Consider the following 16,520-nt stretch of genomic DNA (forward strand, 5'->3'; position numbering starts at 1 on the left):
GAAATCCATAAAATTCCAAAAAGAAAAAAGTGTACATGTGGTAATGAGACTAGCATGTGCCTGTTAGTTTAAGAACAGACCTAAAAATACATTTGCTTACATTTCACCTAGAGGAAAATATACTTCGAATACTTTAGAAAATAATGTTACTATAATTGACATTTTAAACTAATTAACATAATATGTTTAGCTAGCGTCAAGCATATCAATGGGCATTCAGATTGTTTGCAGTTATTTTACTATAAAAATAATGCTGAAATAAACATTCTTGAACATAGAACTTTGTGGTACTTTTGCACATGTGTATATAGAACAAATTCCTAGCTTGGAATTGTTGGCTCAAAATAGCACTATTTCTAAGAACACATAAAGCAATGAACTACAAACAGCAAGGAAAATGTTTGTTGTTTAATTATATGAGTGGCAGAAATTGACCAAGTTATAATTATTAGAGTAAAACTAAAATTATACCAAGTCACTGGGCTGCACTGTGGGTTTTATACAATCTGTGCTTGTACCATCATATATATTTATATATTATTTGCAAAACAGTAGGCATCAGTATATGCATATTTAGAAATAAGAAATAAGGAAGGAACAATTATAAAAAAGCCAAAATAGTGAATAAACAATTTATTTAAATTGTTTGAAGTCGCATATTTCAGAATTTCAGAGCATCTGTTTTACCCTCCTTCAAACATTTTATGTAAAAATATAAAACAACATTTTGATTTCAATATTCCTTCTATAGGCCGTGTTTAGTATATATTTTCTCTTTAACTTAAACTATAAGACAAGGCCTTAATGTGAGATATTCATCTTGTAGAAAGGGAGGCTTTATACAAACTCAATGTGCCTCTTACCTTTTAGAAGTAGGAGCATATCGAGAGCATGCATTTCCATCCCAGGCACAGTAGGGGTCTCTGGCAAGACAACAGTCTGCACAAGCTTTCCCATAAGTGTCGCATCTGTGCAAGGAGAGCTGAACTAATCCATCTCGGGAACCAATGTACAATTGTTGCTGCAAATCGGGTAAAACAAATGAATTAGAAGCATCTTTCAGACTAGTCTTAAGAATTTTCTTTTCTTGAATAACACATAATACATATAAATCTGTTTCTCTGGGTGTCCTGCCCATTGTAAACACTTGTACAGAAACATAATGAGGAGTAAAATAAGTCAATCATTTCTATTCTGGTTGGATGGTAGTTTGAAGATTTTGATGCTGAAATAGACAGCATTCTACAAGCTTGGCAGTAATTTCAGAAGGTCAAAAACCAGCTGCTAGACAGGAATTAAGATGTCAAATTCTTTCTCAATACTAGAAAATGTACTTTGAGAGATTATGTCCAGCACAGATGCTATAGGCAAAGCTCACGGTCTTCCCAAGACTTTCCATGACTCCTTATATAAGAGACGACTGAACATACATTTATAAAGCATTCCCCTGGTTTCAATTAACCATTTCATTTGTTTCATTTGTTATTGAAGTACTGATCCTTGAAAGAACATGAGTTATTAGTGGGAGAGAAAGTATTTATTATCATTCTGAAAGAAAGTATTAAACAGGCTTGAGGGATGCCACATCACAAATGCAAGGCTGCATGATACTGAAAAACCCAGCAAATAAGATCACATTTTCAATATGAGTCCTGAAAGTAATGCATTACTTTCCCTATACATTCTTTTGAGTATCTGTGGTAGTAGTGGTGGAGGAGGAGGGGTGATAAAAGTGAATAAGCCACAATCTGTGCCAAAGAACTCATGGTCCACTCTAGTGGACCATTTCAAGAGTTAAAGGAGGGAAATCCATGTTAGAAATAGGTATTGGCATAATATCATAGTACTCAACTTACAGAAATAGGTCTTACACCTCTAGCATCCATTAAACTGTCAATTAAGACTTCCTAGTTGCTAAATGCAATGAACACTGTTTAGTATTTGTTTTACTGAAATTCTCTATACTGTTTGACACTAATGACTATATATTCCTTGAAACTTTCTCCACTTTCTATTCTCCCGCTTTATTTCAGATTAAGACATTTGTCTCCTTTGTGATTTCGTTTTTTGCATTAAATGTTGGGTTTCCCTCTTTTCGCTTCTTATTTATTTACCTTTTATATTGTACAAAAGACTTAGACATATCTTGAAAACAACGTAAACATGAACATAATAACCCCCCTAAATCTATTCCTCCTGCCCTACCTTGGAGAGCAGCACCCTCATCCACCAAGTCAAGAAATCTGGGAGTTGTCTTTGAGTCTTCTTTCTCTCACATTCAATCTGTCATCACTTCATTTCCATTCTCTCATACAGAATTTTCTAATCTATTTCATCTCCTCCCTCTCTACCGACACTGACTTTGTTTCCGTCCTTATCACTTCTTTCCTGGATTACTTGTAAGTGTCCTATTTCTGCTGGCTTTGATTTTGTTTTCCAACAACCCCCACCTCTACCCCAGTATCCAATCTATCTTCCACATTGCCGCACCAGACTGATTTTTCTAAAAAGAAAATCTTATTATAATACCCTCCTGCTTAATCATTAATGTATTTTTGTTTGTTTGTTTTCCTTTTCAATGGCTTTTTTTTTTCTTTTTTTGAGCCTGGATCTCACTATGTTGCCCAGACTGGATTTGAGTTCCGGGGCTCAAGGTATCCTCCCACTCTAGGTTCCTGAGTAGCTGGACTACAGGTGAGCATTACCGAAGCACTCAGGAGTTTTCATTGTTTTTAAGATATGCTACTAAACTTCTTAGGAGGATATATAAAGATGTGTCTAATCTTGTTCTGTCTTACTTCTCCAGGTTCATTTCCAGCCTTCCTCCCCTTTGAACACACATATGATCCATACCCTAATTGTACACACACTTATTACAATAAGCTATGGTCTCTCACTCTTCACACTTTTGCAAAGATTCTCCCCTTCTGGTTGGCGCATGCTCTTCCATTCCATTCTCCTTTTAATATATCTGGTTAACTATGACATCCTTCATAATTCAAGTTGTATGTCTCGTCTCTCAATTATCTTTCCCTGTTCCTTCTGGCTCCCTTTAGGCCCCTTTGTCTCTGTCTCTCTAGCATATACCCTATTATTACTGTGCAGTGTTAGCGTCTTCCTTTGACTCTCAGCTCTACTGTGAGCTTCTGGAGGTTAATGGCGAGCTATGTTATTCATTCATTTATGTACCCTCCAAGCACCTTAGGCTTTCAATAAATAAATGATAAGTGAATGAACAAATAAATGACAAAGACCTGAAGAAGAAAACTATTTAGATCATTTTCTAAAAAATCACTCTGTCATAGGAACTGTAATAGATTAAGACAATTTTAGCAACACCTTGGTGTTGAACATATCATATGGCTTTCTTAAATATTGGGGGTGCAAATAGAAATAATAGTGCAGTCTGAATCTCTTGAATCAATTGCAATTTGGAATATCATCAGAGAGTTATGAAATCATGTTAAAGATTATTACTATTATTATAATTAGTTACCATTTACTTTACACTTGTGTGTCTGCTCTCTGTTTAGAATGTTACATGAAGCATCCTCTTTAAACTCCCAACAAACTCTGGAGGTGGATATTGTTTTTCTAACTTCACTGTTGAGGAAATTGATTTTGAGAGTTTGATATTACATGACATGTTGAAGGTTGACTTTTGGGCTGTTTGTCACCACAGTTCATATTCTAAATCCTAGACTCCCAGATTAAAAACGCTTTGTACTGGTTAGGGTTGATATTCTACATGAGTGTCTAATGGGCTTGAGAGAAGGACATTCTCATGAGACTAGGAAAGTGAGTTCAGTTTTTAAGATCCAAAGGAAGGGGAGAATGCATCGTTCAATTAATGAAATTTAACTACATTTCTCCCAAGGCAAGGCTGAAACAATGGTCTCTAATGAATTACAAGAGAAACAAATAACATTTTACATTTCTTAAAATTTAACTTCCAATTTCAATGGATTTTTTTCCAAATAAAGTTTGATTCAAGCAGCCCATTGCTTTTGTGGTTAACTTTCATACAAAAGTTAAAAAGTACCTGCTTCAGAGACAATTCCATGTTCAAGATGATGGACGGGTGCTGAAAATAGAAGTTAAATGTCAATAAAGATAATCATTAACAGGTTTTTATATTAAATATGTTGTTTTATCTGATGCCATATATCACTGAAGTAAACATCAAGTCTATTACATAAGGGAAAAAAGTTCTTATTGTTTGCTATTTTCTTCAAAAATGTAGTGTTTGTACCTTAACAGAAATGATAAAAATTATTTATAGTATCCTATTAAAGATAAGTGACTTAAATACATAAGAAAATACTCTGCATTGAAAATTGTTCCCAGTTACTCACAAGTGTTCTTCTTCTAAATCTGCTTATCTTAACCGCTTCCATATAAGTCAAACTAGTGTTGACAAGAACATCTCCGTAATTATTTATTACCTCTTTCTGCTCTTACTTAGATCAGTGGTTCAAAAAGTTGTTTTAAGTAGCAGAGTTTTGAAAAGTTATAATGCTCCTTGTGGATGACCACATTCTTTATGGAGCACTACACAATACTGGTGCAAATGATTTCATGATATGAACTAAGGCTAGTTTTATTTATAGAAAACATGGCTTGATGCATGCAATATAAAATCAGAAACATGAACAAGAAAGCTACCAAATGAAAAAGGACAAGATGGTTTAAAAAATTTCCATCTACCTATCATCTTTCTGCTATTTTTCATTTAGCACCAGTTCATATTTACTAATTGAGAAGCACTACCAGATGTTAAAGTTTAAAGAAATATATTAAAGAAAAAATTTCAGTGAGAAAGTTCTATCAAATAGCATTTTTTGTTACCAATTTTAAAAACATGGCCAAACATTAAATTATATACATAAAATATATTCAGTTTTTTGTTGTATCTCAATTATACCACAATAAAACTGTTTTTAGAATGAGACAAGAAAACAAAAGCTGGTCATTATGTAATTTTAACAGAAGAATCCAAGTAATTCTTCTTGACCACTGTCTAACCATTGAATGAGACTTGTTCTAATGCAACTATGTGTGTTACAGGGACTGTATTTTTGGCCTTTGGGTTCACACTTATATTTGACATCTGGCCTTCCCCTAGGAACCACCCAAGATTTTGTTTTAGTAGACACCAGATAGCAGGTCTTGTTCTTGTTAACTCCTTGACCACTATTATCATCACAATGTAAACAGGATCCTGTGGAACTCAGCATGTTAATTAACTTGAGCCCCTCACAGAGGAGGGCTTTATTCTCTTCTAAAGCATTAGATATTGACATGGAAACAATCCATTTTAATAAGGAGTCTCAATAAAAATGTCCTAATAAACAAAGCATGTATTTTAAAAAGTTTCTCTAAGAAAAAATGTATTTCAAATGTTATAATCAGCAAATAATTGTAAACTTAATTTTACTGAGGATTTACAAAACATGCCACAATTGAGAGTTACTGTTAAAAGTCAAAGGCATTCATTCTCCAAATCTGGAGAACTATTCTTCTAGATCTACTCTTTTTGGCGGGTGAGAGGAATTTAGCATACATGAAGACTTAGTATCATGCAACCTCTATATTTTTTTTAATTTCCTTACAGAAAAGCAGGGACACATGATTTATACACTCGTCTAGTTTTCTCAAATTCAATTGGGGAAAAAAATTGAAAAGTAAAATTTATAAAGTAGAAAAGCATCTGGATAGTAAAAGAGACCCCAGGCTTTCATTTAATGTGGCAATTTGTCTGACTATATGCTTAGAGAATGCAGTAATGAGAGGCAATCCCGGGAGTCCTGAATTCAGCGGTATGCTATAGAGGAAGGTGAGTCCCATTCCTAGTTGCCTATAAAACTTTTTCCACTGCTTCAGGAAAAGAAAACTAAGAAAGCTGATTTCAAAGGCTTCTCTGGGAAACGTGATGATGTATTAAAACAAGGGTGCCCTATAACAAGGGCTACTCAGTTTCAACATCTCTTCTGGAACTCTGGACTAAGTCTTACCTTGAATATCTGCAACTCCTCCAGCACTACCTCTTCCATATTCCACTTTTCCTTTGAAATGCTGACAACTTTGAGGACAGTTCCAATGTCTGAAAAAAAAGGATAACGCATGATCCCATTGTTCCTATCTCAAAAATCAGTGGTAAGCATATTCCCAGAAACCTTCAAATTACTCCCCTCCTCTTTAAATGCCTTACAAAAAACAGATTAAATGAAACATATATGAAATGAAGTTTAATGTATAAGTTTTGTCCTCCTAAAATACAGCTTTTAGCTAGTAGAACACCCTTTTATAGAGAGAATATTAAAGGATGCATATTCAGAGTATATTCTTAACAAAAGTAATATATATAATGTTTAATTTAAATTTTGAAATGTTAAACAAGGGTAGAGCAAATGTTTCGAACCTTAACTTAAAACATTAAAAATACATTAAAATAATAAGTTCTCTCTCTTCCTTCCATGTAATATATATTTATTTAATAGTTATTATATCCAGTTCATGGAAGACAGATATATATTCTTTTAATAACATTGCCAAATGAACAAAAAATTCATTGTAGCTGAGGGAAATTGTAGCTCACTCTTCAAATGTATTCCATCTTCAGAATCATTATTAATAGATGAGAAATGGAAGGTTTGTTTAAAATTATTTACGTCAACTTAATACAAGGTTGATAATGCAAACCAAAAATTGACATTTAAAAGAGGTATCTTAAATACATCATCTTACATTGAAATTCCATGAGGTGTAAGGTTAGTACAGAAAGAAAATTAAAAGAACAGTTTAGAAAAAGAAAAAAAAAAAAATCCCACTTTAATTTATACAATATAGGCATTTCTAAACTTCTGAGCACTGGGATTGGAGTATAGTAACATATATAGTAAAGATCCTGTTTGCGTAAAATAGTCTGAATTATGTAATTGTTTTTAAATAACTCCGGGAATTTTAAAGAATATTAAATGTACATTTTTCCAAATGTCAAAATTAAAAACCTATCTTAGCAGGTCTAGAATTTTCTCAGTAAAGGTTAGATAGTACCACCTAGTGGCTAACTGACATTCATTGCAGTGAATTGCTGAAGACCTAGTTTTGGGTGGACAGTGCAAATTAAGTGTCAAACTTGTGGGAATTAATAGTAACTAATTAATTCTACTTTTGACTCTTTAACTTCTATCTCTGTTGTCTTGGGAATATCCCTTATTTTTCTGGTTTGTGGAATTGCCATCTGGAAAATAATCAGGTTTGACAATCGATGACAAAGGTCCTCTGAGTCCGTCACACACATACTTCCTAATAAACCTAACTTCTATAAGACCCATAATTTTTAAAAATAAAATTATTCTAAAATTGTTTTGAACTCTTAAATATCTATTCTAATAAAAAGTTTTGTTTCTTGAAAATTCTTAATTTTTAATCTTTATGAAATGCTTGATCCATTAAGTTATATAACATGATATGGAATACAGTGCTTTTGTTTTAATGATACATGTTATTTTTACTGCCATTAGAATTCCCATGACATTATTAGTTAATACTTTTACCTTTTTTGAGATTAAATTTTTCTTTTTATAAAAACATTGTAATCATTTTATAGTTATTGAGTTGACATGCAAAGGAAAATACAATGGGCTTAAAAACTAAGTCTATGAAATACATTTTAATGCACAAAATTCAAGAAGAAAGATAATCTCCAAGAACTTTCTATTTAAAGACCTTCACAAAGTAATGCTTAATGTTTTCAAAAATCTATCTTAAGTCAACTAAGTTAGTGATTCTCGAAATCAGGTGAAGGAATCTTTTGGGGGTATACTTGTAAAGAGAGGGAAAGGCAAAGTTTGAAAATAAAAATTGCTTTGCCCTACCTGTTTAATTTTAGTTCAAAATCATACAACAAATATGTATTGAGCATGTAAGGTAGAGCGGGCACATTGCTGTCAAATACATTTTGAAATCTCAAATATGAAGTCCGGAGATATTTATGATTATCAATTAAAACCTACATAATTTTAAGAAATATTGACAAGGTTTTATCTAATAATTACTCATTTTGATTTTGACCAATAAATGTTTTTGAAGTTTCTCTTCTCTTTGTCTAATAATGAAAAATTCCTTTTGAAAAAATCCTAATCCAGTTTTAGCTTACCTGTCCCAAGAAACATTACATCATACTGGCCATCTTCTGCAGTGACATGATCCACCACTATCTGTGTCAGTCTGTAATCCACATTGATTCTCTTGAATGTTGGTCCTCCTGCAACTGGGTATATGGACTTATACATCACAGAGTGCCGCTTTATGAAACTGATGACATCATCTGGAAAATCTCGGGTGGATTTAATCAGTGGGTCATAGGTTTTGCTTGGACACTGAAAAGAAATGTAGAGGAAAGTAAAGACATTGTTTATGCACCTGAGAAGTTCACACTTGTTTCCAATAAAGCTTGTGTAGCTTATCATCAATAGTGTTAAATGAAGGGACAACAGACTCAATATGGAATCATGTGTACTTGTAAATAAATGCAGTGTGCCTCCAATAAATGTAAACCCAGTTTTCTCCGGCAAAAATTTTCTAAATTATATCTGCATTTTTCAACATTTCCATAGTGAATTATTTTCTTATGAAGATTATTTCTTCTGAAGATTGTTTCTAATGAAGATATTTGAAATCTAACTTGAAATAACTGTTAAGAAACTGATCTATAAACACGAGAACATGTGGAAAGCCATTATTTTCAATTTCCCTTGAGTAATTTATAATTTCAGTTCAAATGAAATCATGTTTAATTAAAAACTAAAAAAGGAGCAAATAAACAGTTCACAAAAATTAATTTCAAAGTATTTAATAGCTTGAAATTGTAATTATGTAGTTTCTTTTATAATTCGTGTGAAAATTACACTTCGAACAATTCAACAGCTCTTCTAAAGAGTCTGCGAAGAAACCCTTAGGGAATTTTATACTTCTGTCTAAAATTGACTTATGTGCCTTTCAGCATCCACTAAATCAATAGTTAGCATGACCTGCCCCCTGGTGGTAAAAGTAAAAAGTTCAAAATGGCACAAATCAAATGAATTTTATGTGCCTTTATCCAAAAATAAAGGGGAAAAAACACTTTATGATTTGACTTTTTTTTTTCCAGAAAATATCATCTCTCCCACATCCTAAGTCTATTTTATGTTTAAACATATTGCAATTTAGGAAGGTACCTCATATAGAACTCTTCCGTTATAATATTTGAATTCTTAATGGACTAATGCATTCTTTTGGAGTGGAAAAATTTAGTCAATTAATTCAGTCATGGAGAGTAAAATGATTGACAGTAAGGAAAGTTTTTGTTTTTTTTAATGGTGCCTTTCCTTTATTTCAGTTTTTAGAGAAGTTGGAAACAGTCTCCATGGAACTGAACCATTTATACTTGGCACTAATCAGAATCATGCCAAGGCTCCAAAAAAGTAATGTACTTCTCAAAATATTCAAGAGTGTCATTCTTAGGGAGCTGAAGATACTAGAACTAGTCCCGATATTTGACTTTGACCCCAAATTTTATACCAATAAAATAATAATGACTCATGATGAATTAAAAGAAATATCAAAGAGGTTTTACTAAAAGTCTGTTAATGTTTCTCTATAAATACCTTAAGAATATCTTTAACAACAATTTTAAATGTCTGGTATTAAGAAACTGACACTTTCTTGATATTTACTTATTTGTCCCAGGTCTGCATCAGAGAGATTAGAAATGTTCTAGAATATTAGCCACTTTGCATTGACTTAACATATTCTTAACTGGATGTTGGTCTAAAGATCTAAGTCTGCAGTTTCAGTCATTATTTCCAGCACTTAACCTTCAGCCAAGCGGAATCCGTTAACTTGATAATGGAAGAACCCTGCATTAAGTAGATTAAGCAGGGACTCAAAATGGATATGGAGCTCAAATGATACAAAGCTCTTATCCAATTATAGGCTGCATGTTTGAGGCTCAGTCAAAGACGATTCATAGCAGGCTTATATAATGCCTGCGGTTCAGTCTGGTTGGTGTATCATTAGAATCAAAGCCAGAGCAAGATTTTGCCTGCACACATTTTTTAAAAAGTCCTCCAACTTAAGAAAAAATCACTTTTGACTTTGCGGCTGTAGTTGTGCAGTAGCCAAAGTTTTCAAAGAAATAATATCGTGACATTCAAGCCATAGTTTTTGATATCAAATTGTTAAATAATTAGAAATTTTAATGTAAGAAAGTATAGCTGAATGAAAATATAAACATTTAGGAAAAAAATAAATATTAATTTTCCTCATTGCTCTGACAAAAAAGGTTTAAGTGTAATAAAATCTAAGGGGAAAAAAGGGAAGGAAAACCTGGTTTCTATTGACTATAAAATGATCTTTGAAAATATATATTTTTTCTTATGGCAGCTTTTCCTCATGGCATGTTGCCAGTGTTTGGATAAGATCTTTATCCTCTCAATTGCTATGCGTGATATCTCAGGTCTGCGTCTCCACTATGCTTGCACAAATGAAAATGATTTGGTAGAGTTACTCTCTGAGGTTTAGGATAGTACAGTTTGAATTAAATATTGTTATTTTAGTACATTCAAACCCGGGGAATTTTTGCTTTGATATCATATAGCTGTGCCGCACACAGACCTAAAAATAACGAGATGCCAAGCAATGTATGTAGGTAAGAGTAAAGTAGGAAAGAAAAATTCCATAAAGGAAAAGAGACAGTGTAGGGAAATGCTACATCTAAAGCAGATGGTCGTTCATACTCAGTTATTTTCCTTTAACAAATTCTAGAAAATTCTCCTATGGCAGTTATACATCTCAGGTATTAGAAATCTAGTGTTTTTTTCTCTGTATGTATGTACTTTTAATTTCTCGGTATTAACAAAGCCCACCTGAACATACCATAGGGGGCCATTTATTTCTGCCTTCAGTTTTCTTACATTTGCCAGTTTAGCTACTAGGAGTGTAGGAAATAAATCAGGAAATGTATCTGTGTCTCTATCCACTGTTGTAAAATACTCAAAGACAGTATTCTTCTCTTGTGCTGGAAATATTAATACCAGAGCAAAAGAAGAAGAGAAAATAGAACATGCCTAGACATACCGAGATGAAAGGGAAAATCCGACAGCAACAAGCCCTGGTTCAGGGCCTATCTCCCATGGCTGGCTGCCACAGCTGGCTAGGTGTGATCATGTTATGCTTGGCAAGTCCGTGTGTTTGTCTAGGGCCTTTAGTAGTGGAGTGGGAAGCAATGGATAAGAGGAGAAAAATGGTTTTTATCCAATGAGAGAACTTTTCCCCTTGGCAAGGCCCCAGACAGCTGCCAAAGGATTTTTCTCCCTGCAGCTTCAGGCTATTCTCTACAGGTTGCAGTTTCCTTTTAAACAAATCAGAGGAATGACTAACGTGAGGGAAGACATGGCAAAGGAAAGACAGAACTAGGCTTTCGTTTTCAGAAGCTTGAGTTTTATTTATAGAGTAAAAATGCAAATGTAACAGTTGCCATCTTATCCCTCTGCTTATTCATCGAAGAGTCAATCTACAACAGATAAGGACAAGGAAAGATCCTATATTAAATATCAGGGACAAAGAGGCCTGGGGCAAACATACAGAGGTAAATTTCTGTCCTTCCCTCTCCCTCTCTTTCTCTTTAAGGTTCCCTTTCTCTTAGAGGAATTTCTATGCCAGAAAAAGTAAAATACTATTGAACACAGTAAATAGCCTGGGATTTGAAGAACTTAATTTTAAAAGCAAATTGCTTGCCCTCTGGAAAACAAAGCTGAAGCCAGTTGGAAAAGTCAATTCCTGTTGGAAGCCCCTTGACTATCTCCATTTTAGGGAAAAATGGCCTACACACAGTTAAAGGGAAATGATAGTGATATATGATACATCTCCTTTAGTGTAATCTGTTTTAGGAATCTGGACTCAGAATGTCCACAGTCTAGTCCTGCCTCTGCTTCTCCCTTCTAGAACCAAAACCAGGACTGAGTGAACAGAACTAGAGATATCCTCAGTAATTTAGAGAGATAAAGTAATTGTTATCCAATAAGTGGAAGGTAATGGAGTGAACAAATATTAAAGAGAAAATAAAACTGTGAATTCAATATGCTAGAGAGACATGAGTGAGCCACTGATGCCTAAAATGAGATATCCCCAAAATTTTCCACAGACTTTGAATTAATTAGGAAAGACTTGCTTAAATGAAACAAACAATAACAATAAGATGTTAGCTACATTCCTCAGGCACACAAATGGGAAGATAGGGTGAGACACTATGAGAGAATTCCTGCATCATACTCTGCAGTTTTCAGTGTCCTTTGGAAAGACTATCATAGTCCAACACTAGACAAATTAATAGAAAGTTCTGGATATTATTTTTGAATTACTTTTTTTTGGGTAAGTTACACTTATTTTTGAAAGTCAACTGTAAAATATGTCTTTTAAAACTCTTACTTAATAGGATCAGCATAGTTTACAATTAAAATCTAATGTATGAGGTTAAGAAATACATATATTCTGAGAAACATCAGCTCTTTAGGAAAAGAATGTATTTAGAATCATGCTGAAGCTTAAGTAAAATAGTTTAGGTGGAGCAGGAAGAGAAAACAGCTAAAGAGTTTTGACTTGTGGAATCCATGGTTACCTCAAACCCCTGCTGTTGAGAAGATCAACCAAGGTAAAAGTTGGAATTTCTAAGCAATATTCCAGTTCTAGTTGAAGAACACATTATGTACTTCAAGTCCACTATGAAATCCCAATTGTTGATATTATGTGTTATTATCCTATGATCCATCTTCTCCAAGGTTTGCTTTTGTAAAGCAAAATCAGAAACCAAGCTCAGGCATGGCAGTGATGCCTTGATATGCTAGAGTGAAAAAGACCTTTCTACAACAGAAGGGTATGCCAGGACCCAGAGATGGTTCATGGTAGTGCATTTGTAAGATGAATTTTTCAGTGGATCCAGAATCAAAAGAACTTTATAATTTCTCAATGACTCTTACAATGTTAGAAAGTCTAATGATTTGATGGGAAATAAATGACTGTCAGACATATCTACACCTATATCTCAAGTTTGGAGGTTTTATCTTATAGCAAAAAAGAGGAACAATAAAGGCCCTACAGCAAAAGAGGAAATTTTTAGCATCTACATTTGATTTTCTCTAGTGAAAATCAATGTGAGTTGTACATGATGGGGCCTTTTTTTTAGACAAAGATTTGAAATCTTGCAGAAGGAGACACATTTAATTATTTTACATTGGTGGCAGTTGAAAATATTTTTTTTTCTTAATAAAGTTTTACAAATATTCTTAGTCAAGTTTTGTTAATCAAGATTTATAGGGTATTTTATTTTATTTTATTTTCTTACTAAAAGCACATATATTCAGAAGAAAAACCATGGAAGACAATTAGCAGGAAGAAGGAGGTTAGCTTAGTGTTTTTGATGTTTTATGTGGCTTAACATTTGTTTTCTCAACATAAAAGGAGTGTTAAACAAGGGTTCCATTGAACACACCGGCAACTTTTGGGGTTCCTGTGTCTCACTTTGCAATCTGAGCTGAGCGTGCACACAAACAACCGTGGCTCAGGGACCTGCAATTGGTATTGATCTTGGCACCACCTACTATTGCAGTCGGTGTTTTCCAGCAGGGAAAAGTAGAGATAACTTCCAATGATCAGGGAAACCGAACCATGCCAAGCTATGTCACCTTTACAAATGCCAAACAATTGATTGGTGATACTCCAAATAATCAAGTTCCAATGAACCATGCCAGCATGATTTTTGACGCCAAATGTCTGACTGGATGTGATTTTGATGATGCCATTATCCAGTGTGATATGACACCCTGGCCTTTCACGGTGGTAAATGATGCTGGCAGGCCCAAGGTCCAAGTAGAGTACAAGAGAGAGACAAAAAGCTGCTACCCAGAGGAGGTGTCTTCTATGGTTCTGACAAAGATGAAGGAAATTGCAAAAGTTTGCCTTGGGAAGACTGTTACCAATGCTGTGCCAGCTTACTTTAATGACTTTAATGACTCTCAGCATCAGGACTATCAAAGATGTTGGAACTATAGCTGGTCTCAATGTACTTGGAATTATCAATGAGCCAATTGTTGCTGCTATTGCTTACAGTTTAGACAAAAAGGTTGGAGCTGAAAGAAACATGCTAATCTTTGACCTGGGAGGTGGCATTTTTGATCCTCACTATGGAGGATGGAATCTCTGAGGCCAAATCTACAGCCAGAGACACCCACTTAGGTGGAGAGGACTTTCACAACTGAATTGTTAACCATTTTACTGGTGAGTTCAAGCGTACATATGGAAGGACATCAGTGAGAGCAAGAGAGCTGTCCGGTGCCTCCGTACTGCTTGTGAACGTGCTAAGCATACTCTCTTCCAGCACCGAAACCAGTACTGAGATCAATTCTCTTCATGAAGGAATCAACTTCTATATCTCCATTAACTGTGCCCAATTTGAAGAATTGAATGCTGAGCCTGTTCTGTTGTACTCTAGACCCCACAGAGAAATCCATTTGAGATGCCAAACTAGACAAACCACAGATTCCTGATATTGTCCTGGTTGGTGGTCCTAATTGTATCCCCACAATTTAGTAGCTTCTCCAAGGCATCTTCAATGGAGAAGAACTGAATGAGAGCATCATTTGATGAAGGTGTTGCTTACAATGCAGCTGTCCTATCTGGAGATATCTCAAAACGTTCAAGATTTTCTGTTTTTGGATGTCACTCCTCTTTCCTTTGATATTAAAACTGCTGATGGAGTCATGACTGTCCTCATTAAGTGTGATACTACCATTCCTACCAGGCAGACACAGACCTTCACTGCCTACTCTGACAAGCCTAGCATGTCATTACCAAGGATAAAAACTTGCTTGGCAAGTTTGAGCTCACAGGCATACCTCCTTGCACCCCTTGGTGTTCATCAGATTGAAGTTACCTTTGATATTGATGCCAAGGGCATCCTCAATGTTTACTATCACTGATGACAAGGGCCATTTGAGCAAGAAAGACACTGAGCCTATGTTTCAGGAAACTGAGAAATACAAAGCTGAAGATTAGAAGCAGAGGGACAAGGTGTCATCCAAAAATTCACTTGATTCCTATGTGTTCAACATGAAAGCAACTGTTGAAGATGAGAAACTTCAAGTCAAGATTAACAGTGAGCACAAACAGCAGATTCTTAGCAAGTGCCATGAAATTATCAACTGGCTTGATAAGAATCAGACTGCAGAGAAGGAAGAATTTGAACATGCACAGCAAGAGCTGGAGAAGTCTGCAAGTCCATCACAACCAAACTGGACTAGAGTGCAGAAGGCATACTAGGAGGAATGCCAGTGGGATTTCCTGGTGGTAGAGCTCCTGCCTCTGGTGGTGATTTTCAGGGCCCACCACTGAAGAGGTTGATTAAGCTAACACAAGTACAGATGAAGCATTGTTCTACACAGTTAAAGCACCGAAGAACCCAAATTTGCAGCAAATTCTATGGCAGTTTTAAGGTCAAGTTGCTATAATAAATTACTGGGCATTCTCAATGCTTGAATATGGAACATGTGCACAAGGAAAGGAAATAACATTGCACTTTATAAACATTGTATTGTAAGTGGAAAATGGAAATGTCTTAAAGAAAACTGTATTTAAAGTTGGTATCAAAAAAAGATTAAACAAAAGAAAACTAACCACAACCTCCACCCCTGAATAAAAAGAGATTTTGAGCTGAAAATGAGCATTTACTTAGTGTCTCTAGTGTTGGATAGTGGAAGAGGCAATGCTGGGGTGAGAAGTCCAGTCACTAGGTGCTCTACCCGGGATGTTTCTCACCATTTTATGATGTTCCTTAAATATGGCTTTGTTTCCAATTTTTTGAACCAAGAAATTTTCAGGAATCCTTAGAATCACCATTTTTCACCACCTATTTTTTTTTTTAAACTATGTAGATACAAAAAAAGTAAAAATAACAGGCTTTTCTCGTGTTTGAGCTATTAATAGAAATTATCATGCCTTTATGTTCATCAGCATCCACATAGTAAAATGAACTTATGAAATATTTTAAAAATACCTATAACTACCTCCTTTTATTTCCTACCAAAAAATGGAGACTTAGTTGGGAAATTCATATGTAAACTTTTATCTGTAAAAGTAAAACTAAAACAACTAACATTTAATGCAATAACAATTTGGGAGTAAATAGAATTTAAAAAGGAATTGTTATTTTTACAAAATCAAACATTTAGTAGTTGTTTAAAAATGGTGGCAAAAGGATTCAAGAAAACTAAAACATACATTCTTTTTGATAAGGGAATGGTTTAAAACTGAAACTCACTTTTGAGCAAACATTTATTAATACTTTACATGTACACATAAATCTTAAAAAGCCCTTGACAACACAAAATAAAACTGCAGAGTATATCAGTTATAAAAAATCAACTATCAAATTGGAAATTTTCTGCCTTTACAAATCTTTCTTACATTCTGGGTTTTCTAGTAGT

The 16,520-nt window shown here is 34.4% G+C and overlaps 1 protein-coding gene and 1 pseudogene across 1 annotated transcript in view; one reads left to right on the plus strand and one right to left on the minus strand.

Moving 5' to 3' along the window:
- Positions 1 to 16,520, minus strand: part of SEMA3D (semaphorin 3D) — a 203,980-nt gene that overhangs the window by 15,315 nt on the left and 172,145 nt on the right. Inside the window, exons 14-17 of the mRNA XM_010379909.2 lie at positions 8,162 to 8,384; positions 6,015 to 6,103; positions 4,043 to 4,084; positions 864 to 1,021 (exon numbers count right to left, since the gene is read on the minus strand). Coding sequence (XP_010378211.1) covers positions 864 to 1,021; positions 4,043 to 4,084; positions 6,015 to 6,103; positions 8,162 to 8,384 — 512 coding nt within the window. The remainder of the gene's footprint in view (positions 1 to 863; positions 1,022 to 4,042; positions 4,085 to 6,014; positions 6,104 to 8,161; positions 8,385 to 16,520) is intronic.
- Positions 13,602 to 15,442, plus strand: LOC104675370 (annotated as a pseudogene).

This window comes from Rhinopithecus roxellana, chromosome 6 (assembly GCF_007565055.1).
Source record: "Rhinopithecus roxellana isolate Shanxi Qingling chromosome 6, ASM756505v1, whole genome shotgun sequence".
Classification (NCBI taxonomy): Eukaryota; Metazoa; Chordata; class Mammalia; order Primates; family Cercopithecidae; genus Rhinopithecus; species Rhinopithecus roxellana.